The 27315-nt window shown below is 37.0% G+C and overlaps 1 protein-coding gene across 2 annotated transcripts in view; it reads left to right on the forward strand.

Annotated features, from left to right (window-relative positions):
• The window catches only part of Synpr (synaptoporin), a 244418-nt gene that overhangs the window by 188582 nt on the left and 28521 nt on the right, over positions 1–27315 (forward strand). For both annotated transcript variants that reach the window (XM_090355356.1, XM_090355362.1), the window contains one exon: positions 2636–2834. In XM_090355356.1, coding sequence (XP_090211482.1) covers positions 2636–2834 — 199 coding nt within the window. The remainder of the gene's footprint in view (positions 1–2635; positions 2835–27315) is intronic.

Here is a 27315-nt window from a genome sequence, read left to right on the forward strand (position 1 = left end):
TCATACTTTACCAAAATTTCGAATCAGCTCAAGTAACATGAGAGAGGAATCTATAGGGTTCTTTCAATACAGGATCATTTCATCTGCAAAGAGGGAGAATTTTATTTCTTTTCCAATTTGGATCCCGTTTATGTTTGTCTCTTGCTTTATTCTTCTAGCTAGAAATTACAGTTATATTGAAGAGGAGTAGAGAAAGCAGATATCTTTGTCTCATTCCTGATTTTAGAGGAAATGTTTTTAACTTTTCATCATTAAGTATAATACTGGCTGTAAGTTTGTCACATACAGCCTTTTATTACATTGCAGAATGTTCCGTGGATTCCTAGCTTCTCCAGAGCTCATAAAGGGGTGTGGAGCTTGTCAAATGCTTTTTCCACATCTATTGAGGTGATCATGTGGCTCTTGTCCTTGCTTCTGTTGATGTGTCGAATTGAATTATTTGATTTAAGTATCTTAAACAAGCTTGGCATTCCTGGAATGAATCTTATTTGATCATAATGTATGATTTTTTAAATTAGTTATTGAAGCTCATTGGCCAGAATTTTATTGAGAATTTTTGCACTGATATTCATCAAGCCTCAGTTTCACCATCTATAAAGTACTGATAGTGGTATTTACCTAAGAGAACTATTAAGAGCATTAAACAAGATACAATAAGTATACAGCCTATCACACTTCATTGATGTAGAAAAATGTCAGTGATTGTTATCAATATCATTTCTTAATAAAGCAATATCAATTTGCTCTTTTCCAATTTCCTGAAGAGATGACTACATTTAATATTCTTCCAAGTCCCACAAACAGCTGAAATCTGTGGGTGCTCAGTTGTTTCGCTTAGTTTTTCATTGGAGCATCAGTGAAATGTCTTTAATTGTCCCCTTTAAAGCACTGGTAAAAGGAAAGAGGGAGAGAGGGAGGGAGAAAAGCTCCTCTGAAAATGGAAGCCTTTGGTTGAGAAACAAAATACAATAAAATCTTGAGAAATTCAATTACCCCTTGATTTGGTCAGGCCAGCTAAAAAGAGCATTATGCATTTGAAATCAACAAATTGGATTTAGCTCCTTCTGCAACTTCAGCAATTGCTCCCTGCTCATTTCTCGTGAGATCAGAGGTGACACTGTCAGTTCCCACATTCTGCTGGCTTATGTGTTCCATCTCTGCAGAGCAGTTTTCTTTTCCTTGTTTAGGTTCTAAATTAATGATATTTGCTTCTAAAGTTATTGCAGCTGCAAAATACATGCTGACTGTAAACTTTCTTCCTCCAAAATATGATATGTGTAGTTAACTTTTACGTAACATTTTATGTTTTAACATATACATATATACACACAAAAAAAACTGTTATTAACAAAATCATTGTGTGTGTGTGTGTGTGTATTTAGTGATAAAGGCCATCATACAATGTTCAAATTCTTTGTGATATAAATTACATAAGACTATTCCAAGCTGCTATGCTTTTCCTTTATAAATCATCCTCCGCCCTTCTCTGCAGTGAGACTTACATTTAGAACCTCACTTCCATTTCCCTATTTCTCCTGACTTCACCCAGAAGAGTTCTAGATCACTGGTATTAATAATCATAGTAGATATTTTTAGTATGTATGTATTTTTCATTTTTGCCTTGTACAATTAAATGCAAGTAATAATTCGTGTAAGTCACTACAGTAAATCAGTAACAGAGGATATATTGTTTTCCAACTTGTGACAGGGAAGAGAGAGAATTCACACTCCCCTCCTGTCTCCTTTACACCCCAAGATTGCAGGCCTGCCTGATAGTTTGTGCAGGTGAGTTGAGAGAACTGGCATGTGGCAGACAGATCATGCAGGGCTCCCTGGCACCCAGAAAGTGAGAACATGTCTCTACATCGTTGCAATGGGTAACATGGCTTTGTATTATATATATCCTAAGATAATCTTTCCAATCTTCATCTCCAAGTGAAGGCCAATAGCTATATCATGTTCCCAGAGGCCCTCAAGTAGGAGTCAACTGGCTTTTCCTCTTTCTCCTTTTCCTTACCCAGGATCTTTCCTGCCATCTGCTATTTGCATAGCTACATTACTTTCTACCATTTGTTGATCTCCTTGCCTATACAGGAACTTGGCACCTGTTCTTATCTATCTATCTATCTACCTACCTATCTATCTATCTATCTATCTATCTATCTATCTATCTATCTATCTTCTAAGCAGTTTTATTAATATATGATTTGTATATTTCATAATTCACCATATAAAATGTACAATTTGAGCCAGCCATAGTACCACACCCTTGGACTTCCAGTAGTCAGGAAGCTGAAGCAGGAATGCAAATTCAAAACTGTATTAAAGAAAAAAAGTATTCCAGAGAACTGAAGCAGGAGGTGTCCTAAGTTCAAGTTCCCTGTTTCCTAATACTTCTCTCTCTTTACGGCCACCAGCTATGGTGAAATGCAGTCTATTGATGCCTATTACCATGTGTATGTCTGTATTTTCCATGGACTCTCTGCTGATTCCTTAATGAACTTATCCCACTATAATGCCATCACACTCCCAAGTTATAACCCACACTGCTTTAGAAAAATGTGTACAGATGACATCTGCTTCCTATATCCATCAACAGTATTGAAAGAGTATCTTCTTCCTTCTGGTCATGTAGGTTGCATCAGGTGACCTTCGAGGTGCCTACCTGCGAGGGAAAGGAGCGGCAGAAGGTGACATTGATTGGCGACTCCTCGTCCTCCGCAGAGTTCTTTGTCACTGTCGCTGTCTTCGCGTTCCTGTACTCTCTGGCTGCCACTGTCGTTTACATTTTCTTCCAGAACAAATATCGAGAAAACAACCGGGGCCCGCTCATTGTAAGTGGTTTTCTTTTTGAAATAGCTTTCCTATGCCCTTCTACTTTCTTCTACTAATGCTCTAAGGGCTTTGGAGTAAGGTACCTGAGCCCTCCAGCCAGATATTTGAATGGAAATCATATTCTTTTTTTGTCATCCAGATCTCTTGTCTTTACAACAAGGGCATGATGCCTTCTCATTGCTGTGTCCTTATCTTGTAAAAGAAAAAAATAACCTCTGGAATAAATGTTTGGGAATTTCACGAGAGCCAGGAAAAACATGCTGAGACTTGTTGCAGGTTTATTTGTATTTTTCTTCTTGTTTAGTAGAATTGTGAACTCCATTCCTTGGAGATCTTCTTCTGTTGAGCTATGTCTCGAGCTCTGTTTTCTGCTGATATTTTTTTTTATTTGGAGAATATTTTATTAGTTTCTGTAATCAAACCCACGTAGATAAGAACTTACATATTTAATGCAGTGTGTTTACCCCTGCACAAAAGGGAAAAAATTAAGTTTAACATTTCTAGACCAATATGGCTATTCATTTCTGTACAAAGCCAACTCAACATGGTAAACTGGGATAAAACAGTAACGGAGCTTAGCATTTGGGGTTTTATTTGTTTTATCTTTTTATTAATGGAGTGTGCTGGATGTCTTTTGTTCAGATGACTGAAGAACCTGGAAAAGCTGTTGCTGCTATTGATGCATAACACATTGCTATTATTGATCTTTTATATAAATTTAAATATATATATATGTCATTCGAATTTTTGGAAACTTTAGCTGTGCTGTCAACTTTGGGAAAAGTATCTGCTGGTAATTTTTGAAATAGGATCTTGCTCTCTGGACAAAATCTGCCTACAAGAGGCTTCTCAGTAGCTAGAATAACAGGTACATAGCACCATGTCTAACCTTTCACTGAGATGAAGTCTCACAAAACTTTCTGCTGGTGCTAGACTTGGAAGCACAGTCTCCATCATGTCAACCTCCTAAGAAGCTAGGATGACAGCACGGGGTACCAGTGTCTTGTTTCTTTCTGCTTAGACAGTTGGATTCACATTTATTTGAAAGATGGTGTTCCCTTAGTGTATAATGTGGGTATAGAAATGTTTAATTTGAAGATGGACTTCGTTTTCTTGGTCTCCATCTCCCTGTCTTGGCTTCTATCTCTTCTCTTTGTGTGTCTCTCTATCTCCCTTGGTCTCTGTTTCTCTGTCTCTGTGTGTCTCTCTTTGTCTCTCTTCCTCTGTGACTTCGCTGTCCTTCCTCCTACACTGTCCACTTGCCCAGTCTTCAGCACTTTGTGTTGCTGCCTATACCATGATCCAAAGACTTGTGGGCAAGTTTAGTACAGATCAGCCTGTCTAATCATGGGCACACATATACTTAGCAGAACACAGACACTTCCAGGGGTATAATGGATGTGAATTACTTTAGGTAAGTACATTTTTAATTTGCCCACCGTTTGCTGGTGCATTTACCTCAAGTCAGTCTTCTTGAGAATGCCTTCTGTATGTGAACTATATTGAGATCTTTTTTCTTTAATTACTGTGTAAATCACCTTTTCATCACTATAAACAAAGAGCTTGTTTGGTTTCACATTCTGTAGTTTCAAACCCATAACCTGGTAGATCCATTGCCTTTAGATACAATGGTGTACAGGAACTATTTGACTCATGGCCAGGAACAACACAGAGCAAGAAATGAGCCAGGGTGCCACATTCCTCTTGAAGGTCACATCCCCAACGACTTTCCACAAGGACCTCCTACAAGGTCCTGTCTCTGATACATTCTCCTACCTCCAAGCATCATTCCCTACCTTCTCAAATCTTCCTGTCTGATACAATTACATGATACAGACATAAGAGACACGAAAAAATGGGTCATTCGAAGTACTTACAGAAACATGTTTGTCTAATACCTAAGTAATGACTCTTTGGGATAGAAGGAGATTCTCAATTGTTTGTTTTCAATATTAAAATTCCTAATCACAGATTGCTACCTAATCTGAGGCAGAAATAAATAAATCAATGGCATCGTTATGGAAAATCTCCTTCTATCCCCCCTATTCAGTCATGCAAGCTTTCTCAGCGTAAACATTTATAAAATTACAACTGAAGATAACATTTATGCTGAATCATGTCCCATTCTGAAAATTAATAATGTATTTAAAACTAACTGTAAGCTAATGAAGACAAAACAGTTCACCTATCTAAAGTATATTAATTTTCAATAGTTTTCTTACTTTGTAAATTTAATATTTATTGACTATTAGTCACTAACTTTCTAATATGCTTTTAGTATTTTAAATAACTATAGATTAATAATGCTTTTAAATATTGTCCAACCCAGAAAATGCTGCAATACTTAAACCCTTGAGGTCACAGGTAATTTAAAAGTAACTTAAATTTTGTACATGTTTTTGTTGCAAAGAAATATGATAAAGCAAGCAATGAAATGATTTCAAAAATACTGCATTAGACTATAATTCACAAGCTGAACAAAAACAAAAACATAAACATGTAAAATTCCTTACTGTAAAAATTTTGTTTATTAACTTGTTAATAAATGAGAAAATATCAAATATTAATGTATTTATAATATTAATCTGTTATCATTTAGAAATTGAATCATTTTTAAATTGAATTCCTGGATACTCTTAGACTATGCCAGCCATTTTACTCTCTGCAACTATTTACACTTTTGCTGAAAATAAAATTGGATGTCAATTTTGCAAAAGTAGGAGCAGATTTTTGAGACATTCTTTTAGGGAGTGTATAAAATAAAGTTTGCAAACCTCTAAGCCAGTTTATATGTGGAATTAATGAATAATTTTCACATATGAAATTAATTTTATAAAAACCCAAACCTTAAACCAAGTCTGAAGGATGACTAGTAGAAACAAATTATCCTATGTTGTTAAGTTGGAAGGCGCTAAAATAATTCAAATTTGTAGTCCTATTCACTCCAGAAGACCAGTGATGCCACCTACCTGAAGCCCTTGGGCAGATGTCTGGGTTGTTTTATTGCATGCTTGTTTTGTTTTACTCTCATCCTAAATTGAAGCTAATAGTCTTACTGTTGCAAACTAGCTTTAATAGAGTCATCTAACGTGGGCTTCTCTCTCCTGTGGAGTGTAGACAGGTACATAAAAGAGATATATATGCATATGACACAAAACTAATACATACATTCATTCTTCGATGCATGGAGACATTTCCATACCTTTTGACAATCCAAGAAAATATCCTAATTTCCAGAAGGAAAAAGCTAGCCCAGCTAGTTTTCCCATTAAGTGGAGGAATTATCTATACTGTTATATAAAACCACATTCGATTCCTATGAATCATCTTGTAAAGGTGCACTATTTTGTCCCTGGGTAAGTAGTGTGTTATCAAGAAGGACCTAATGAAATCTTGAGTTGTATAATCTACCAGGAAAGTTTTGTTTTATTACATTCTATCTGGGGGTGGGGATTGGATAGGGAAAGATAATTCTGGTAATTAGAAAAAAGGAAAGGTTCCAAGATGAAATTTTGTGATATTAAAAAAAAGATGTGTTCATTATATAGCAGATAAAAGTTGATTTAAAAAGGAGCTAGAGTCCTTCCTACATTCCACAAAAACAGACTGTATATGGATTGCTAGTATACCAATGGAACTGTGAAGAGCAAACCATATCAACTCCAATCCCACCACAATAAAACCATGGATGGGGAAGAAAGACAGATGGTTGCATCAGTCAAAAAGTGCAGATTTCACAAATTTCACAATGTGAGCAAGATCTTAAGAAGGTATTGTGTACTTAAAACATGAAACTACCAGAAAAGTATTCAGAGGTTAACAAATTATTATAGTAATTGAGCTCAATCCTATTTTTTTCCTGAAAGTGATGACTAAACAAACCATTACTGAACAGTTTTGTTCGGGCCACCATGTATTCTTTGTAATTTTGTTTTTGACATTGTGTATCATGCACACATCAGATCAACATGTAGGAAACCGACACAGATGATGACAATGATAATACCAACAGATATAACTGATAGTGATTGAAATTCTGCTGTGTATTGACCAGATTTAATAGATAAACCTTAGTTTGTGTTATTCATATTTATATATGAGAAAAGGGAGGCTTAGAAATATTATGAAATCCCTCAGGTGATTATCAAGCCAAGGATATTATCGATCCGGGTTATTATCTATTGCTAAGATATCATCAACCGTCACAGAAGGTGTATATCATTTTGGCCCAAATTCAGGACCCACAAGTACTCAATTTAAGAGAGCCAAAGATCCTAGTAGACAATGTGTTACAGAAGTTAGAGGGCCAACGATAGGTAAGAAAATTGGTTTATAATACCTGAACAATTCCTACTCTATATTTTGTTCTTCTAGAAGTAGATAAACTAAACCATGAGACACTAGGCTCTTCTACTCAATCAAAATCCGTTTGAACTTAAAGAGAGACTTCACTGAATCTCTGATGCTAAAACAATAGGAGTGTTCTATTTGTGTGAGAGAGTTGTTTGTTTCATACATACAAAATGCCAATGGGGAAAAGGTAGACTTTAAAAATGGCCAGAGTTAATATACATATATAATTATGTAATAATATATAAATATATATAATAAATCAGAGATTATGGGGATAGATTCTCACATGTTTGCTAGTGGTCATGAGCAGTTTCAGATGGACTAGGGCTGAGCTTACCAATAGATGCTTTAAATAATACTTCAGCTACTGAAAATGTAAGATGAAATTATCCATCTTTAAGTGAAGAATTGGATTCTCAATATCTTCTGAAGTAGCATAATTGTTAACAATGCTAATGACACAGTAGCAAGAGAAGTAAGCCAAAAGAACTAGCCAGCTACAGTACCTCACTGAAGTTAGTACATTCTTGTAGAGGAAGACCTGCCAACTCTCAGAGAGCAGAATGGCTTGCCTGAATGGTGCGTGGTTGTGGAATTGAAATGTCACAACCAGTTATTGCATTTTGTCATGTTCCTTTCAGTAGAGGTTTAAAGGAAGTCTCTTGCCTAGATTTCTATGACAGGATGTTCTGAGCCAATTTCAGATCTCATGTCAGACAGTGAGGCTTTAGATTTTTTCATATTAATGTACAGTTGGTTTTTAAAAAGTATCTTATCTTACAAAGCTGACAGATGTACTAAGAACGAATACATAATGCGCACCATCCTCCATTTCAGTGAATCTGTCTTGTAACAAACTCTTCTAAGATTCTCAACAATCACCTGAAAATTGTGGGGAAAAAAAGTCTCATTGGTCCTTGTGTTCCCTTATGTCCATAAAGGAGAGTCTTCCTTATGAAAAGAGATAGTTTCTGAAACCAGATATGGCCTCACAGTGCAGGCATACAATGCTTCCTGACTCAATTTGCTTCATAGTCCGTTCATACCTACTTATCCTCAAACCAACCCTGAGAAAGAAGTGGACCCATTAAGGATTAGACCCATTTTTCAGATTCAATTTAATTCTCTTTCTTGAATACTAGCCATTAGAAAATGAGTCCCCAGGAAATGCTAAACCTGGCTCATGTCAAGTAGGAAGGTAAGGGCAGAACAAGGACAGCAATTCTTAGTCCAGATCTCTTAAAAATAGTGGCTAAATTATGGATTCTTGGATTTACATCCTCCTTTATAACCTTAGCAGTTGGTGGCCTGTTAATAGTGTGCATATCCCATGGATACTGTCAGGAGAGGAAGAGTTAATGCCTGCAAAGTGCTGTGCACAGGGAAGGGTATACTGTAAGTCAATAGTACCAAATAATAATAGTCATAATATATATATCATATTATATTAATAATTTATTATTATAACAATAACACCATTATTATTGTCATTAATTTTAATTCGTTTCCTGCCCAAGTATATCTTAGCCCAACAAAGGAAAAAGGGGGAACTTCCCTTCAATTAGATCCAGACCTTACAATTCTATTTTCTTTGTCCTTCTTCCCCCAGGCCCCTGCTCCTATCCAAGGTTCCTAAGGATGGAGCTTGACTAGGACTAACCGTAAGATCATGACTGCCACAATGTGGCCCTTTGTGACCTTGCCTTGTGTTCCCTTGCCTTGCCTGAGGAAAGTAGAACATTGATTTCCTCAATACAAAATCAGGCTTCCTGTTTCCATGACAAGCTGAGGCCATCACTGAGTGAGGAAAACAAGAAGTAGGCACAGATCTTGTATGCTCTTTCAGCTAAGTCCAGTCAGCTACACTTTTACTTGGGTGTAATTATGTGTGGACATCAGGTTTTGCTGTCTCTGCTTGCCCTTCCTTCTTTCTCGTTTCTCTCCTCTCTTCCCTTTCTCTTCTCTGTTTTTTTCTCTCTCATCAGGTCAGTTGTAGTTTATGTCTATGTGTATTCATTATAAGAAGTCTCATCAGATTTAAAAATTACTTTTATTAATATTATTTCTTTCAAAATGCATGGAACTGTTGAAGGCAGGGTGGATTCAGTATTTCTTTTTTTATATAATCTTGGGGGGACAGAATTGTAGCTTAAACGTTAAGAAATCAAACAGCTAAAAAGAATAAATCAAAGCTTTCATGCCGTAAACTTTAAAGGAAAATTAAAAATGAATGAAAATAAGGTAAAGTATGCTTTTAAAATGTATTCTATTTTAACCAGGTGCCAATGGCTCATGCCTGTAATCCTAGTTACTCAGGAAGTTGGGAACTGATGTTGGAAGCCAGCTTGAGCAGAAAAGTCCATGAGAATCTTATTGCCAACAAATTATTCGAAAAGCCAAAAGGGGCACTGTGGCTCACGTGGTAAAAAGCTAATCCAGAGCACAATGTTGGCTCAGAGACAGTGCCTACATCCAGAGTGCAAACCCTAGAACCAGAAAAATTCCTTATATATTCAATTTTAAATTGTTCCTCATAGTTTTTTCCCTTTTTTCTTCTCTTTTTAAAAATTTTATTTTAAAGGTGATGTGCAAAGGGGTTACAGTTACATAAGTAAAGAAATGAGTTTTTTAGATAAATTTACTGTATCTAGTTTAAAGAAACTAAATTTCTATGCTGTTATAAACTTCAGTACAAAGGAGTAAAATTCTAGACTTTGGGGTTCCCACTGATGAAACAATGTAACTTTTTCCTAAATAAATATATGACATTGCTAGATAAAACTCTATACCAACACTTAATCTTTAGAGAGCTGTATGTAAAGGATACAAAGATTAAGAAAAATATATGTTTTGAAGAAAAGAAAAGATAGATGTGAAATAAACATGTTTTGGACTAGAAAAAAAAGTCTCATTAGCAAGTGAAGCAATGTGTAAATATGGTTGAATTAAAAACTTCAGTACTGCAAGCAGAGTTATTGGAACATGATGATTCTCCTGCAAATGGCCTGTTTGAGACTTTGGCAACCCAAAGGAAGAAAGCAGCTAACTCTGCCTGGGAGTGAAAACACGCCCTGCGTAACTTCTAATGGACTTGTTTTAAAGATAATTCCAGAGATTGGTTGAACAGAATGAATGGGGATATTTTTATGAGGTACTACCACAGGAATGATGAATTGGGTATTAAAAATAACATCATAACATCATTTAGTTTAATAAGTACCTTTATTAAGTACCTTCAGCACAATTATGTGCTCCAGCACTCTCATCTTGTGTGTGTGTGTGTGTGTGTGTGTGTGTGTGCATTTGTGTGTAAATGCATGCCACCTGTTCACTCTTTGGAAAGAAAACTGTTGTCCACACAAAACTTCATGTTCTTTTTTCATATATTTTAATTGTAATTAATATAAGAGTTACATTATATTCACCAGATAGAAGGTGCATTATTTCACAAACAGTGATACCCTTTCTCATGTCTTGGTCCCCATTTCCCTCCCCCACCCCACCCCTCACCTTCTTTTCTACCCTTCCCTATCCTATTTCCAATAACCAAATAAGCATATATACAGTATATCAGTTAACATGGTGAAATACTGTAACAATATGAGATAACCAAGGGAAAGCAAAAGAGATGAGAGATAACATGGTACATTAAGGACAACAATCACTCGCTATATGGCTTTTGTTTCTATATCCTGGAGGCCCTTTCATTTAGCATTATACTGTATGGCCTTACGTATCTAGGTATTGCTCTATTGTAAATCTCTGCTAGGAGAGCCCAAGGTTTCTACTGATTATGACCAATGAAGGAAACCATTGAGCCTATGTTCCTTTGAGTCTGGCTTACTTCACTTAATATGATTTTTTCAAGTCTTTTTTACAAATGGGGCAATGCCATTCTTTCTGATGGCAGCATAGAATTCCATTGTGTATAAATACCACAACTTGTTGATCCACTCATCAACTGAGGGACATCTGGGTTGCTTCCATATCTTTGCTATGATAAATAGTGCTGCAATGAACATCATTCAAAATTGTATGTTCTTAACCTTAAATACCTAATCTAAATTACTATAAACTTTGCATCAACAAATACATTTCCTCAGAAAGCACCACAGATCAAGGTAAACAAATAAGTCCATTTTACCTTTTCCTAGCACCCTATCCACTCTCCTGACCAAAGTTGATATCTGTAGCGCATTCTTAGCTTATTATCTTTATTCTTAGCAAATTCTAAATTACAGTTCCAATGATGGCGAATTCCCACTGTGTTTGGTATCATTATTCTCTAATTAACTAGTTAAACATAGAGAAGATATATAATCCAAGAACTTTAATAAAGGGAACAAACTGAAAGTGTGGTTCTTCTGAAAACACCCTCAACACTTCTGGTCCATTCTCTTTTGGAGTGAGCGCCAGAAGAAACCTAATATGCCCCAACTCCATTCATTTCTGTTGGATTTTTTTTCTCCTTCTAGGAAACTTGCCATTCAGTTAAAGTGGAAACTTAGCCAAGACCCAAATGTGTTTTTCTTGTGTTTCTTGTCCTCAGTCAAAACAAAATGAAATGTGAAATGTGTCTATTCTCTGTCCCAGCAAACCAGAGAAAAATGCTCAACCTCTCTCTCTCTTTTCCTCTCTCTTCCTCCCTCCCCCTCCTCTCCCTCCCACCCACCATTGGTGCTTGATTTGCATAAGATGGAAGTGGTAATTTGGCTTCTGACACTCCTACCTTAATCTTAGTTCATTTGTTCTACCATAACAAAGTACCTGAGACAGTGTTTATGAGTAGGAATTTATTTCTCAGAGTCCTGGAGACTGGAAAACTTTAGGTCAAGGCACAAAACCACTTTGTTGTCTGGTAAAATCTGGTCTCTTCCTCCAACATGGAGCCTTGTTGCTGCATCCTCCAAAACCGAAGTTTCTATGTCCTCCCATCATAGAAGCTGGAAGGATCAGCAGGCCAGATGTAACAGGAAGCCCCATTTGTAAAAGAGATTTAATCTTAGATTCAGTGGAAGGAATCCTCAGGTCCTCTCCATCAATGTGACAAGGCATACATGTTATAGGAATTTAATTCTAACCATAGTATCATGCCTTGCTCTGCCCCCCATTTCCATGAGAGGTAGTCATGATGTTTAAAAGATGATAGGTCATCAGGGATCCTTCCTTATTAATGAAATTCAGGCCATTCTCAAAGAGGCTTCACATAGGATTTGGTTTGCTGCCCTTTGGCCAACCCCTCCTGAGAACACAGCAGTAATCTCTTCCACAGGATGCAGGGGGCATTACCACATCTTAGAAGTTGACAACAGCTTCATCGAGCAATAAACATGCTGCCATCTTGACCCTGAATATTCAAGGTCAAGTATAAGAAAATGAATTTCTCACTTGTATGAATTATCAGAATTAACCAGTCTTAAATGTTTAGTTATAGCAGCTAAATGAAATAAGATGCACTGTTTAGGACACTGGGTATTGTATAGAGACATTTCTTTATCAGTTCTGGAGCTTGAACTCAAGGCCTTGGCACTGTCCTTGAGCACTTTTTTTTTTTGCCAGTCCTGGGGCATGAACTCAGGGCCTGAGCACTGTCGTTGGGCTTTTTCCTCTAGGCTAGCACTCTGCCACTTGAGCCACAGCACCATTTATCTATGTATGTGGTATTGAGGAAGCAAACCTGGGTCTTCGTGCATGCTAGGTAAGCACTCTAACACTAGGCCAAACTCCAGGGCCCTCTTGAGCACTTCTGCTCAAGGATAACACTCTGCCACTTGAGCCACAGCACCTCTTCTTCTGGCTTTTTTTGTGTATGTGGTACCAAGGAATTGAATCCAAGGAGTTGTGCATGCTAGGCAAGCACTCTACCACTAGGCCAGGCTCCCGACCCTTAGAGAAAACTTCAGTGGATCAACAAGTTGTGGTATTTGTACACAATGGAATTCTATGCTGCTGTCAGAAAAAATGACATCGCCCCATTTGTTAGGAAATGGAAAGTCTTAGAAAAAATCGTATTAAGTGAAGTAAGCCAGACTTAAAGGAACTTAGGCTCAATGGTTTCCCTCATTTGTCATAATCAGTAGAAACCTTGGACTCTCCTAGCAGAGATCTGTAACAGAGCAAAACCTTGATACATAAGGCCATATAGTATGAAGCTAATTGAAAAGACCTCCAGGATATTGAAACAAAAGCCATATAATGAATGATTGTTGTCCTGTCCTTAATGTACTGTTATCTCTCATCTCTTTTGCTGTCCCTTGGTTATCTCATATTGTTACAGTATCTCTTTGTTATCTGATATATTGGATATATTTGTATTTGGTTATTTGAAATTGGATAGGGAAGGGGGGAAAACCAAGACGGGGGGGGGGAGGGGTGGAAGGTAGGGTAATGGGGACCAAGACATGTGAAAGGGTATCAATATATGTGAATTAATGCACCTTCTATCTGGCAAATATCATGTAACCCTTTTATTAATTACAATAAAAAATATTTTTAAAAAAACTTTGTCACATCTGGGGACATTGCTAGCATCTTTTAGGGGAAGAAGCCAGGGATATGGCTAAATGTCCTATGGTACAACAGCTACCACACCTGATTTCAACAAAGGTGACAAATATGTGCATTGGAGAAAAATAGTCTCATCAACGAACAGTATTAGGAAAACCAGATATCCATATACTCAGACCTGAAACTAAATCCCTACCTCTTTTCCTTTACAAAAATCAATTCAACATGGATCAAAAGTCTTAATGTAAGACATGACATTTTGAAACTATCATAAGAAAATACTTCTGATTGGAGATAGGGAAGCATTTTTGGAACAGGACTTCACAATTGCTCAGGAAATAGGAGCAAATACTGACAAATGGGTCATATCAAATTAAGATTAAAAAAAAATTATCAGAATGAAGAAACAACCCAAGGAATTGGAGAAAAAAATCTTTGCCAGCTATTAACCAAAGAAATAGTATCAAAATGTACATACAGAATTAAAAAAAATAAACACCATAGTAATCCAACTAATAAACGGGGAAATGAATTTAACAGACAGTTCTCTATGATACGTATATAGCTAATAAATACATGACCAATATTCACCATCATTAACCAGAAAAGAAATGCAAATCAAAATATTTTTATCTCTCCCCAATCAGAATGGCTCTCATAAATAAAAATAATCAGTAATGAAGAAGCCTTATCTTTTGTTTAGAAAATTTAATTTAGTTGGATAGGGAAGGGGGGAAAACCAAGACGGGGGGGGGGGGAGGTGTGTGGGGTAATGGGGACCAAGACATGAGAAAGGGTATCAGTGTATGTGAATTAATGCACCCTCTATCTGGCAAATATCATGTAACCCTTTTATTAATTACAATAAAAATATTTTTAAAAAAAGAAAATTAAATTTAGTCCACCACTCTGGAAAACAGTGGGAAGTTTCTTAAAAAATATTTAAAAGTAGAGCTATCTTAAGATTCTGCTCTACTGCTCCTTGCATGTCTCTCCTATGTTAATCGGTCACACAGAAAAGGAAGTTATTTTAAACATTAAAATGTAGGTTTCAAGCATATTGATTAGTATGCATAGTAACCATGTATTTATTCATAGATCAGAGAAAAGGTGACAGGATAACTGAGATAATGCTTTTATAGTATTGTTTAACTCTAGCTATTTCTCTGTTCTGTAGCTGCATAATGCTCCCCCACAGTGAGAAAAATGAATTATTTAACCATCGCTTATACTAGAAAAGGCTATGTATTTTCCCCATGAATAGTATCTTACACGTATGTCTTTATACACATTTATAAATCTCTTCAGTAAGATACAAACTCAGGCAGACTGAGGGTCAAAGAAATGTTCTAAGGAGCTGATAGAGCATTTACTTTGAAGCTTGAGATACTAAGGGAACATCAAAAAATCCAAGCCATGTTTAAGTATGCACAAGTAGGCTTTAATTACCAAGGAGAAATCCTCAAGGTAGGCATTAATCTGCATGACAGCATGAGCCAGGAGGGCGCCATCTTCCTGGGCTGTGGCAGTATTCTTTGTTACTCAGTAGGTGAAGTTCAAGACCATTAACACTTCCACTGGACAAAAGTGGTTGAACAAAACAACCACACATAAATTCTGCAGGATGTTGGTGGTTTTTTTTTTTTTAAAGAACAACAATGGAATACTTTATATCTCTTTCATCCTAGGGTCTCTCCAATGCCCACAGGGCTTTCTGGGGCAGGCCAGCAGATGGTCAACAGATGGGAGCAGCAAGATCAGTAGGAATGTTGAAGGGGCCTCAGGGAGTCTCTGCAGAAATCCAGTGGCTCTTTTCAAACCCCCAATGAAGCCATCTCCCACAGCCTTCCTTACCTTTTCCCTTCCCATTCATTGCATAAATTGTTGATTTATGATTGCAAAAGCCAAGACCAAATGACATTCAATTAGTACCCTTTGTCAGAAGAAACAGCTGGTGGGGTATACATTCTGACCTTCATGAAACTGCCATGCCTCAAGAAATCTCCTTAGTTATGGGCATCTGAGGATTAATTAATTATGGGCTTAGAATTAATCATATCGGGCCACATTTTTGGAGACCAGCTGTGCAATCAGTCTGACTGACTTCCTTTCTTTCAGTCAATCCTCCCAACACAGCTGTGCTTGGAGAAAAGGAACTCTCTGAAGGAGGAAAGTGAAAAGTAACAAGTAACTCCTCACACCAGCATCTAAAGTCCTCCTAAACCACGGCCTGTCAGCTCCAAAACACAGTCATCTCCTACCACCCCTGCATTCCATGTCTTAGCCAAATCAAACCATTTGCCCTTCCTTCAGCCACGCAGCACTGCATGTATTCCTGTGTTTGCTTAGTTCTGAAGCCTCTACAAACAGCCAGAGATGATCCACTCCACTGCCCTGCCTCAGCCTAGTAAAATTCAATTCATCCTCAAGAATCTAGCTCAAGAGTTGTTAGAATGTCCCTCCATTATCCACATCCTTGCTTCCCAAGATACCTGAATTCTCCTTCCTCAAAAAGTCCATTTCTAGGTGAAAAACTTCCTTTTTGTGGCAGTCATTACTGCCTTGTGCTTTAGTCTGATGTGTCTTTGTCTGGTCCCCGATTGGATACTACATGTCTGAATATCTAGAAAAAGGGATATACGCAACACAGCTATGGTTCCCCCAAAGCAGAAGTAAAATAAGGCACCTACAAGCTAAACATAATGATCAAATCTAACTCAAGGTAGAATAATCACTCATTCCTCGTTCATTTATTGAGCTCCAACTGTGCACCCAGAACTTAGTGACACTAGCATATAACAAATATACATTCCAAGGGAGATACAAGAAAGCACTTCCCCAAATATAAGAATATGTACTATTCAGAATCTGGTTCTATAAATACTGGAGACATCGACTGGGGCTGCTGTATTTCAAACATTAGGATTTTGCGAATCATATTAAGAATCAACATTATTAAGATAATTTCTCGGAAGACACTGAGCTCTCTATTTAATGTGCTGGCTCAGATTCTTTATGTTCTGAAACATTCATACTATAACATAAAAGGAGCATGTTCAACTGAAAGATGTTAAGGCTCTTTACCCTAGAACTTTGTTCTGATCAATCATTTTCCAAGGAGGAAGTGTACCCAACAGACAGTACTTGAGGAAGCCGTAAGATCTCTGTTCCTCTCCAAAAATGTTAAATTTCATTATAACTAAAAGTACTGCTGGCAACTGCGCATCATTAAGGGAACTTCAGAGGTCCGATCTTAAACCTCATTTCAGCCACTGCTTACTGACATCTTTCTATTTGCCAGTTGTGGGAAGACATGTATTAAGTGTATAACCAGAAGTCTAAAGTTTTACTTTTATGGGCACCTTTTAAAAGATTCAAATATGGATTTCTCCCAAAGAAAAGGAAAGAGGGGATAATATCCTGTATTTAAATTGAGATAATTTCCTATGGCTCACAGGAAAGACACTTCCTTTTTTCTTTATATCTAATAAGATCATAGCCTCCTTAATTGCTAGGATTAGAGGTATGAATCATCAGTACCCATCTTGTATTTATGGTCTTGCTCATAAAACATAATTTAACTATGGACTATGTGGAGAGAGAAGCCACCCTGGAGGTTGAACTCAGGGTCAGGGCCTGTGTGCTGTCCCTGAGCTGTTTTATTGTTTTGTTTTTCTTAAGGCTAATGTTCTACCACTTAAACCATAGTTCTACTTCTTGCTTTTTAGTATCTTATTAGAGATAAAAGTCTCATGGACTTTCCCACCCAAGCTGGCTTCAAATTGTGATCCTAAGATCTCGGCCTCCCAAGTAAGTAGCTAGGATTATGGATCTGAGCTACCCTACTTGACTAACTTTGAGTCTTTAACCACCTGTCTGAGATAGCTGAGATAGCAAAACGAGTGGAATCCTTAAGTTGTAATTCATCTGGAAATCTTTCCATTTGAATCCTACATACTGAACCAAATTACTCTAACAGGCTTTCATTTCCATCACAATTTTAATTCTGACTGTGCTTTTTTGTGTGTGTGCTCCCTTTACCTCTTGCTATGAAATTATTCACTCTTCTCTCCTGTCTTGTGGATTGTTCTTGCCACAAAAATCCATGCCTGCTGACTTTGAGTCAGGCATTATGCTGGTTATAGTCATCGAAGCAACCCCAACTCTATCCTCTTCTGCCTTCTCATTTAATAGTTTATCTCTCTGAAACAGAAATACTTTCCTTCCTCCTAAGCTCTCGAATTAGGGAAAGAGGTCAAAAGCGAAATGCTATCTCTTCACTCTTTTCTAAAAATACAGGATCTTTATTGGTGGGAGAAGGTGGGAGAAATAGGAATTCATTTTTCTTCCATCTAAAGCTAAGCAGGAGTAAAGGGATATATTTAAATTAGAAAGACTGTATTAAATCCATGAAAGTCAAAGCTGATTTCACTCCAGAAACTTTATGCATGAAAAGGTGTAATTATGAAAACTTGATATTCTGCTGCCTTTATGAATATTCACTTTATGAACTTAGACCTCCAAAAGTCTCCTAAGACTGCTTTCTCATCTTAATAAGTATGGAGAATGGAGTACCTCCTGAAGGAATTAGAGGAGCTAGGTAGGGGTTTTTGGGGAGGGTTTTTTTTTTCTTTTTTTCTTTCCTTCTTTTTATGGTATATGATTGTTTGGTTTTTTTTTTCTTTTCTAAGTTTAGCTGAAATTTAAAACACAGAAGTGAATATTCTACAGGGCTTGGGGATAGATTTTGTCAGTGCTTCATCTCAAATGAACTTCTAGGGGGTCAGGGAAGAAATTATGATATAGCAATTAGGGGAAAAACAGGTCTAGGAGGGGGGATTTTATTACTAATTTCAGCTTCTGGATACCATCAATAGATCTCTCTATGGTCAAAAGGAATATTTATCTGTGGGAAGAGATTTCTGAGTATTCCATAAGATTTGTTAATCCACAGCTTAGGGCTATCATATTTCAGTTGTTACTGGGTACACACAAATCCAGCCAGCTGAGAGAAAGATTTGGGAATTACGTCAAACTAGACAGGTGACTACCCCAAAGAGATTCTATATAATTTCAGCCTCAGAACTCAGCTCTGTGAGGACACATTTTTGTATGTCATTTCTTCCCATTCTATTAAAAAAAACCTATAATCCACTCAATAACCATGTGGGGGCCAATTATTCCGAGTGAATTCCACTTGCAAAATTTTGCCTCACCTGGGTTCAATTCCTCAGTACCACATACATTTACAAAAGCCAGAAGTGGTGAAGTGGCTCAAGTGGTAGAGCTCTAACTTTGAGAAAGCCCAAGGATAGTGCCAAGGCCCTGAGTTTAAGCCCCAGGACTGACAAAAAAAAAAACCCCAAAAAACAAACAAAAAACTCTCTCAGCTTCCACTCTGAAAACAACTAGTTTAAATATTGTATTACATATGTGTGTATATATGTATGTAGATACACATGCATCAACATCCAGGACTAGAAATAAACACAAATAAATCCATATCAGGTCACTAGGAGACTACAATGACAAGGAGGATATAACATTAAGGTTAAACCATATCAGAGCTCTACACCTTACATTACTAGACAATATATTATCAAATGTATTCTCTTACAACTTGCTCAGATAGGTTTATTTGGCTGTGAGAAATGGCCAATATCATTTACTATTACACTTAATATCTTGGTAGATATTCTGATGACCATGTATCAGATCAACAGAGAATAACAAAAATAGGAAACACTTGCAGAAGGTAGAATTTTAAATATGATTTCATGACTAGGTTACATTCCAGACAGGAAAACATATTTTTTCTTAATACCCAAATTACTATACAATTTTATTTTATTTCTTTATATTTTTATTGTAATTAATAAAAGGGTTACATGATATTTGCCAGATAGAAGGTGCATTAATTCACATATATTGATACCCTTTCACATGTCTTGGTCCCCATTACCCTATCCTCCACCCCCCCTCATCTTGGTTTTCCTCCCTTCCCTATCCAATTTCAAATAACCAAATACAAATAAATCCAATATATCAGATAACAAAGAGATACTGTAACAATATGAGATAACCAAGGGACAGCAAAAGAAATGAGAGATAACATAGTACCTTAAGGATAACAATCATTCATTATATGGCTTTTGTTTCAATATCCTGGAGGTCTTTTCAATTAGCTTCATACTATATGGCCTTATGTATCAAGGTTTTGCTCTATTGCAGATCTCTGCTAGTAGAGCCCAGGGTTTCTACTGATTATGACAAATGAGGGGAACCATTGAGCCTAATTTCCTTTGGGTCTGGCTTACTTCACTTAATATGATTTTTTCTAAGACTTTCCATTTCCTAACAAATGGGGCGATGTCATTTTTTCTGACAGCAGCATAGAATTCCATTGTGTACAAATACCACAACTTGTTGATCCACTCATCAACTGAGGGACATCTAGGTTGGTTCCATATTTTTGCTATGGTGAATAATGCTGCAATGAACATTGTTGTGGAAGTGGATTTAGTATGTCCTTGTTTCTGGATGATTAGGTAAATGCCAATTAGTGGAATTGCTGGGTCATAGGGGAGCTCTATGTTTAGCCTTTTGAGACACTGCCATACTGCATTCCACAGTGGTTGAACAAGTTTGCACTCCCACCAGCAGTGTAGTAGTGATCCCTCCTGGCCACATCCCCTCCAGCATCTGTTGCTATTCGTTTTCCTGATCCTGGCCATTCTAACTGGAGTGAGGTGGAATCTTAGAGTTGTTTTGATTTGCATTTCTTTTATGACCAGAGATGTTGAGCATTTCTTCATGTGTCTATAGGCCATTTTTGTTTCTTCTTCAGAGAAGACTCTCTTTAAGTCTTTGGCCCATTTTTTAATGGGATGGTTGTTACTTTGGAGATTAGTTTTGGAGTGATTCAATTTTTTGAGTTGTTGATATATTTTAGATATGAGGCCTTTGTCCTTTGTTTGGTTGGTGAAGATTTTCTCCCACTCTGTAGGCTTCCTAATTAATTTACTAGCTATGTCCTTTGCCATACAAAAGCTCTGCAGTTTAATGCAGTCCCACTTATCCAGCCTTTCTCTTATTTGTTGTGATTCTTGGTCCTTATTAAGAAAGTTTCAACCTGTGCCAAGGAGGCCTAGTGTATTTCCTATTCCTTCTTGTAAAGTTTTCAGTGTGTCAGCTTTAACCTCCAGGTCTTTGATCCATTTGGAGTTAATTCTAGTGCAGGGTGACAAGGAAGGATCCAACTTTAGTTTTCTGCAGGTGCTTTAGCAGTTCTGCCAGCACCACTTGTTGAAGAGGCTTTCTTCCATTCTATTTTTTTGGCTCCGTTGTCAAAGATTAGGTGGCTATAGGTCTGTGGTTTAATATCTGGGTCCTCAGTTCTATTCCATTGGTCTTCAGGCCTGTTCTTGTGCCAGTACCAAGCTGTTTTGATAATTATAGCTCTGTAATAGAGTCTAAAGTTTGGAATTGAAATTCCTCCAGCGCTGTTCTTTCTGCTAAGAAGTGTTTTTGCTATACGGGGTCTTTTATTATTCCATATGAAATTTTGGATTACCTCTTCAATTTCTTTAAAGAATGCCATTGGGATGTTGATGGGTATTGAGTTGAATTTGTAGATAGCCCTTGGCAGGATTGTCATTTTCACAATGTTGATTCTTCCAATCTAGGAGCATGGGAGGTTTTTTTCATTTCCTTAGTTCTGCTTTAATTTCCTTTTTTAGTGTTTTAAAGTTTTCATCAAAAAGGTTCTTTACATTCTTAGTTAAGCTAATTCCTAGGTACTTTATTTTCTTTGAGGCTATTGCGAAAGGAGTTGCTGTCCTGATTATTGCCTCGTTCCTCTCACTGTTGGCATAGAGGAAGGCAGTTGATTTTTGAGGGTTAATTTTATAGCCTGCTACCCTTCCAAAGTTTTGAATCAGCTCAAGGGGCTTGGGAGTAGAGTCCATAGGATTTTTTAAATACAGAATCATGTCATCTGCAAAGAGGGATAGTTTTACTTCCTCTTTCCCTACTTGGATCCCCTTTATGCTTGCTTCTTGCCTTATTGCATTGGCTAGGAATTCTAATACTATGTTAAAGAGGAGTGGAGAGAGTGGGCATCCTTGTCTCATTCCTGATTTTAGAGGGAATGGCTTTCGCTTTTCACCATTAAGTGTAATACTAGCAGTGGGTTTGTCATACACAGTCTTTATTATATTGAGGAATGTTCCATGGATTCCTAGTTTCTCTAGAGCTTTTAACATAAAGGGGTGTTGGATCTTGTCAAATGCCTTTTCCGCGTCTATTGAGACAATCATGTGATTTTTGTCCTTGCTCCTGTTGATGTGTTGAATTATGTTAATTGATTTGCGTATGTTGAACCAGCTTTGCCTCCCTGTGATGAATCCAGTTTGATCATAGTGTATAAGTTTTTTGATAAGTTGTTGTAGACGGTTGGCCAGTATTTTGTTGAGAAGTTTTGCATAGATGTTCATCAAAGAAATAGGTCTATAGTTCTCTTTCTTTGATGAATCTCTGTCTGGCTTGGGGATGAGGATTATACTGGCTTCATAGAATGAGTTTGGTAAAGAACCTTCATTTTCAATTTTGTTGAAGAGCTTGAGCAGTATTGGTGTGAGCTCTGCTTTGAAGACCTTATAGAATATTACTATACAATTTTAACAAGTGGTTATTAAACAAAAATGTTCTTAAGCAGGATATAAATTTAAAATACATAGTCAGTGATGATGTTTTACAGATGATTTGGGAGACTGGGAATTTCTCTTTCTTCTAAATATAATTAATTTATTGCCTGGACACTATGAATTATCTATGTATACATAGGTGTGTTCTTTTTTTATAATTTTTATTGTGACTAATAGAAAGGTTACATTATATTCACCAGATAGAAGGTGCATAACTTCACAAACATTGATACACTTTCTCATGACATGGTCCCCATTTCCCTCCAACCTTCCCCCCCTTATCTTGATTTCCTTTCTCTGTCCAATTTCAAATAACCAATTAAGCATGTATAAAACATATCAGATAACAAGGTGAAATATTGTAACAGTATGAGATAACCAAGGGATGGCAAAAGAGATGAGAGATAACATAGTACATTAAAGACCACAGTCACTCATTGTATGGCTTTTGTTTCCTTATCCTGGAGGTCCTTGCATTTAGTGAGACTGGGAATTCCATTGAAAATAAAACAGATGGTGAAACAAACAAAAACAGTCATAGATACTTATAAAAAAAATTGCCTCCTACATAAACTTTCCTCTAGACTTCTGACATCGTTCCAGGCATCCTGATTGGCATGTTACTCATGCCAGTTCATTCATTCATCCAGCACTGATTAAGGACTAGGTGTTGAAGATGAAGAATGGAAAAATGTCACCCAATAAAGCTTTGCCTCCCCATGATGCTTTGAGTCTTGTCTGAAGAAATTAGAGGCCTTTACTGTGGGATGAAGGGACACGTGAAGTCTGGACACCTACAGTCATCACTACTAGTATAGAGAAGAGGAGGCCAGTAAATGTCCTCTGGTCAGCAGGATGCCCTACCCAACTGAGTATTCTAGTTCAGAATGTCAGAAGAATCAGAGGTGGAGAAACCTCTATGGGAAGATGACCACTCTTTACACTTTGGTTATATGTCAACACCCTCAGCAGGTGATCATATGATATCTTAAGAAGAGGATTTTTTTGCAGTTGGCTGCATCTTTCTAGAAGAGAGGCTCTTGAATCCATTCACTATAAAGATAGAAAGTTAAGGGGTTAACTGTAACCCCACCATACATTATCCCGACAATAAAAAAAAAAATTAAGGTGTTAGACATGCTGACTAGCCAGATCTGACCATTGCCCAATGTATCTATGAGTCTAAATACTGCATGTACCCAATAAATACGCACAATTATTGTGTCAGTTGAAAAACAAGGAAAAGAATACTCTCATCCTAGATTAGTTTTTTTTTATTTTATTTATTTTTCCATATATTTTTATTGCAATTAATATAAGGGTTACATTATATTCACCAGATAGAAAGTGCATTATTTCACAAACATTGGTACCCTTTCTCATGTCTTGGTCCCCATTTCCTTCCCCCACTCCTACCCTTCATCTTGTTTTCCCCCTTCCTTATCCAATTTCAAATAACCAGATAAACATATATACAATATATCAGATAACAAGGTGAGATACTGTAACAATATGAGATAACCAACACAAAGCAAAAGAGATGAGAGATAACATCACATTAAAGACAACAATAACTCATTATATGGCTTTTGTTTCTATATCTTGGAGGTCCTTTCATTTAGCGTCATTCTATAAGGCCTTATATATCTAGGTATTGCTCTGTTGTAAATCTCTGCTAGGAGACTCCAATGTTTCTACTGATTATGACAAATGAGGGAAACTATTGAGCCTATGTTCCTTTGAGTCTGGCTTACTTCACCTAATACGATTTTTTCTAAGTCTTTCCATTTCCTTACAAATGGGGCGATGTCCTTCTTTCTGACAGGAACATAGAATTCCATTGTGTATAAATACCATACCACATCTTGTTGATCCACTCATCAACTGAGGGGCATGTGGGTTGGTCCCATATCTTTGCTATGGTAAATAATGCTGCAATGAACATCGTTGTGCTAGTGGGTTTAGTATGTCCTTAGATTAGTTTTTTTGATAGCCGAAAAAACAAACATTTCCATAAAGAACTAATAAAATTAGGAAATGAACAAATAAGGAAAGCCTCTTTAGATGACCTGGTGTTTATTCCCAGTGTCCATCTCAGGCCCTTGCTCCCCAGCCTTCTAGATTTTCTTTCCCCTGTGATCCTGCTGGTCTTCTCTTTTTAATCACAAAGCTTATGTCCCTTCTTTCCCCATCCTCTGCTCAGTCATCAAGCATCCTTCCCTGCTAGGAATCAATCAGAGCATACAAAGAAAAATTATTTCTCCTGGAATAGCTTGAGATTCTACAATGTCATGGCTTATAGGCGGAGGGACAAAGTTAACCCTACCTGTCGATTGTGGAGGAAAGTGTAACTAAGTAATATCCAGACAAACTCTGCTGTTAGTTCATCCAAAAGGATTTACTCAGAAAGCCATGGTATCCCAAAAGATGTGGGCCTGGGCAAGTGTCAAGAATTGCCTTCATCAGCCACTGAACTTTGTGAAGGATAGAACAAAGACCTCATAGGTAGGTAGATAGATAGATAGATAGATACATACATACATACATACATACATACATACATACATACATATACATACACATATATGTATGTATACATATATATACACATACATATTACACACACAGACCTCATATATATGTATATATGTATATATGGGTGAAGTCTTTCTGTGTGTATGTGATATATACATACATATATACATACATATATATTTGGTTTTAAGTCAAAACCAATTATTCTGTAACCTTTAAATACAGTTATTGTGAAATCTAAATGCTTACTTTCTTTTCATCTGCAAATATTGTGAGCAAATATTAGGATTAATGAAATTACTGTGTCTAACTTTAGGTAAAAACAATTCCTGTTATGTTGTCATCTCTTCTGACAATATAGCTCCAAACAAATGCCCAACCTAGACTGCAAAGTACTGTCTCTTCCTAAGTAGATGTAAGATCATCCTTCACACAGGATCCAAAGCCTCATCACCCTTGTATAGGCTTAGAGATTTCACAACTTCATATGTGAGTCTCAGATGGACCTTTTAAACTAAAATGTCACTGATATTTAATATAGTCTATTTCAGTTAGCATTCTGTAAGTCCATGAAACAAACACCAGATGGTAGTTTGTGAAAGGATAAGGAAATTGGAGTTAATTTTAGAAAGTTCTTGGCCACGTCTCTCGCCCAAAGTTAGGAGAGGAAGTCGCCAAAATGGCTTTCCAACTTTCAAGAAGAAACTGCTCATGTAACCCTTCTATGAATTACAATAAAAAATATATGAAAAAAAGAAACTGCTTGATTTTTCTTAAAATTCTACCTAACACTTACCAGAACAGTGCATGTATTTCAAGCACAGTACGTAGACTATCAAAACTTTTTCCCAATCAGTGGTAACAGATTGACCAGGACCTCTATGAGCCTAGAATGCCTTTACCCTTAACCTTCTATTTCCACATTTACTCCCTTCCCTAACACTGCTGTTCTTAGCTAGCCAAACTGGATGAGCCTGTTTTTAATCTCTGGACTAGAAGGTCAGGTGACAAACATCACTAAAGACTCCCTGGAGTTATCTCAGTGTCAGGTGTAGGGATGCAAAGGCTGGGCAAATGCAGGCCTGTTGACAGTTTGTTAAACAGATGGCTATGCAAATACAATTCTCACACCCAGTTGTAAGGTAAACTGCGAACTGAGGAGCAGCAGGTGGCTAAGTAAATGTGATCCTTAAATGCTGTCTGTGTGTTTACATTTAGATCTTGGAGAGGAGTCTTTCTAATTGAATTCAACAAATAGTTGTATTGAGAAACATTTGTGTACAAAATATTGTGCTGGGATCTGAGATTTGGAGAAAGCCGAATTACCAAGAAGCCTGATTTCAGAATTACTTGGTTTAGGGGGCCAAAGGTCATATTGAGAGGGCAGCAAATGACTATCTAGGAAAGGGGGGAAATGCCAAGGAATTTAAATTGTTTGGATCTAAGAAATTTGTGAAAAATCTAAGCAAAGGAATAGGGGATCAAATGTAAGATTTGACTCAATGGGCAAATGTAAAGCTTGTTTCTTCGATGACTAGGCATGAACTAAAGCATTGATCCTGCAAGAGGGCAGGAGGGCATGGAAGATTCATGTGTGGGAACCCTAGGCATATATAAGAATGTATTCTGTGTTTAAAGGTTGGAGGAGAGGTAGAATAAGCATAATTGTAGAGCACTAATTATATGCTGTCAAGGCTCTCTAATTAACTTCTTCTTTAAAACAAAATTAAAAGACAAAAACAAAAACCCAAAGTTCACAACCTGGTACCAGTGTCTCATACCTGTAACCCCAGCTACTCAGGAAGCTGAGATCTGAAGAACACAGATTGAAGCCAGTCCAGCCAGGAAAGTGAGTCCATGAGCTTGTTATCCCCAATTAACCACTAAAAGGACAGAAGTGAAACATGCTCAAGTGGTGGATCTCCATCCTTGAATGAGAAAGCAAAGAGATAGCACCCAAGCCCTGAGTTCCACTCGAATACCAACACACACACACACACACACACACACACACACACACACACACACACACACACAGAGCTGATAAGGCAAGATGAATCCTAAGGTACTTAAACTGTAAAGTTGGAAGGTTTGAGTAGGAAAAGGGTATTGGCAAACTTTTTTAAAAAAATGTATGCTAACAATTACATGTGCTAGTAATGCATATCAGTTACAAAGAAATTGCAATAATTTTAAAAGCATTTAGAGTCTAATCATAGACTCTGAATATATGTGAATATATATATATATCCCTATTATATGAGGCACAGAACTGTGCTTCTCTCTCTTTCTTTTTTTCTTTTTTTTCAGTATTTTTTTATTGTAATTAGTAAAAGAGTTACATGATATTTGCCAGATAGAAGGTGCGTTAATTCACATA

This window comes from Megascapheus bottae, chromosome 2 (genome assembly GCF_031878675.1).
Source record: "Megascapheus bottae isolate mThoBot1 chromosome 2, mThoBot2.hap1, whole genome shotgun sequence".
In the NCBI taxonomy this organism is placed as follows: domain Eukaryota; kingdom Metazoa; phylum Chordata; class Mammalia; order Rodentia; family Geomyidae; genus Megascapheus; species Megascapheus bottae.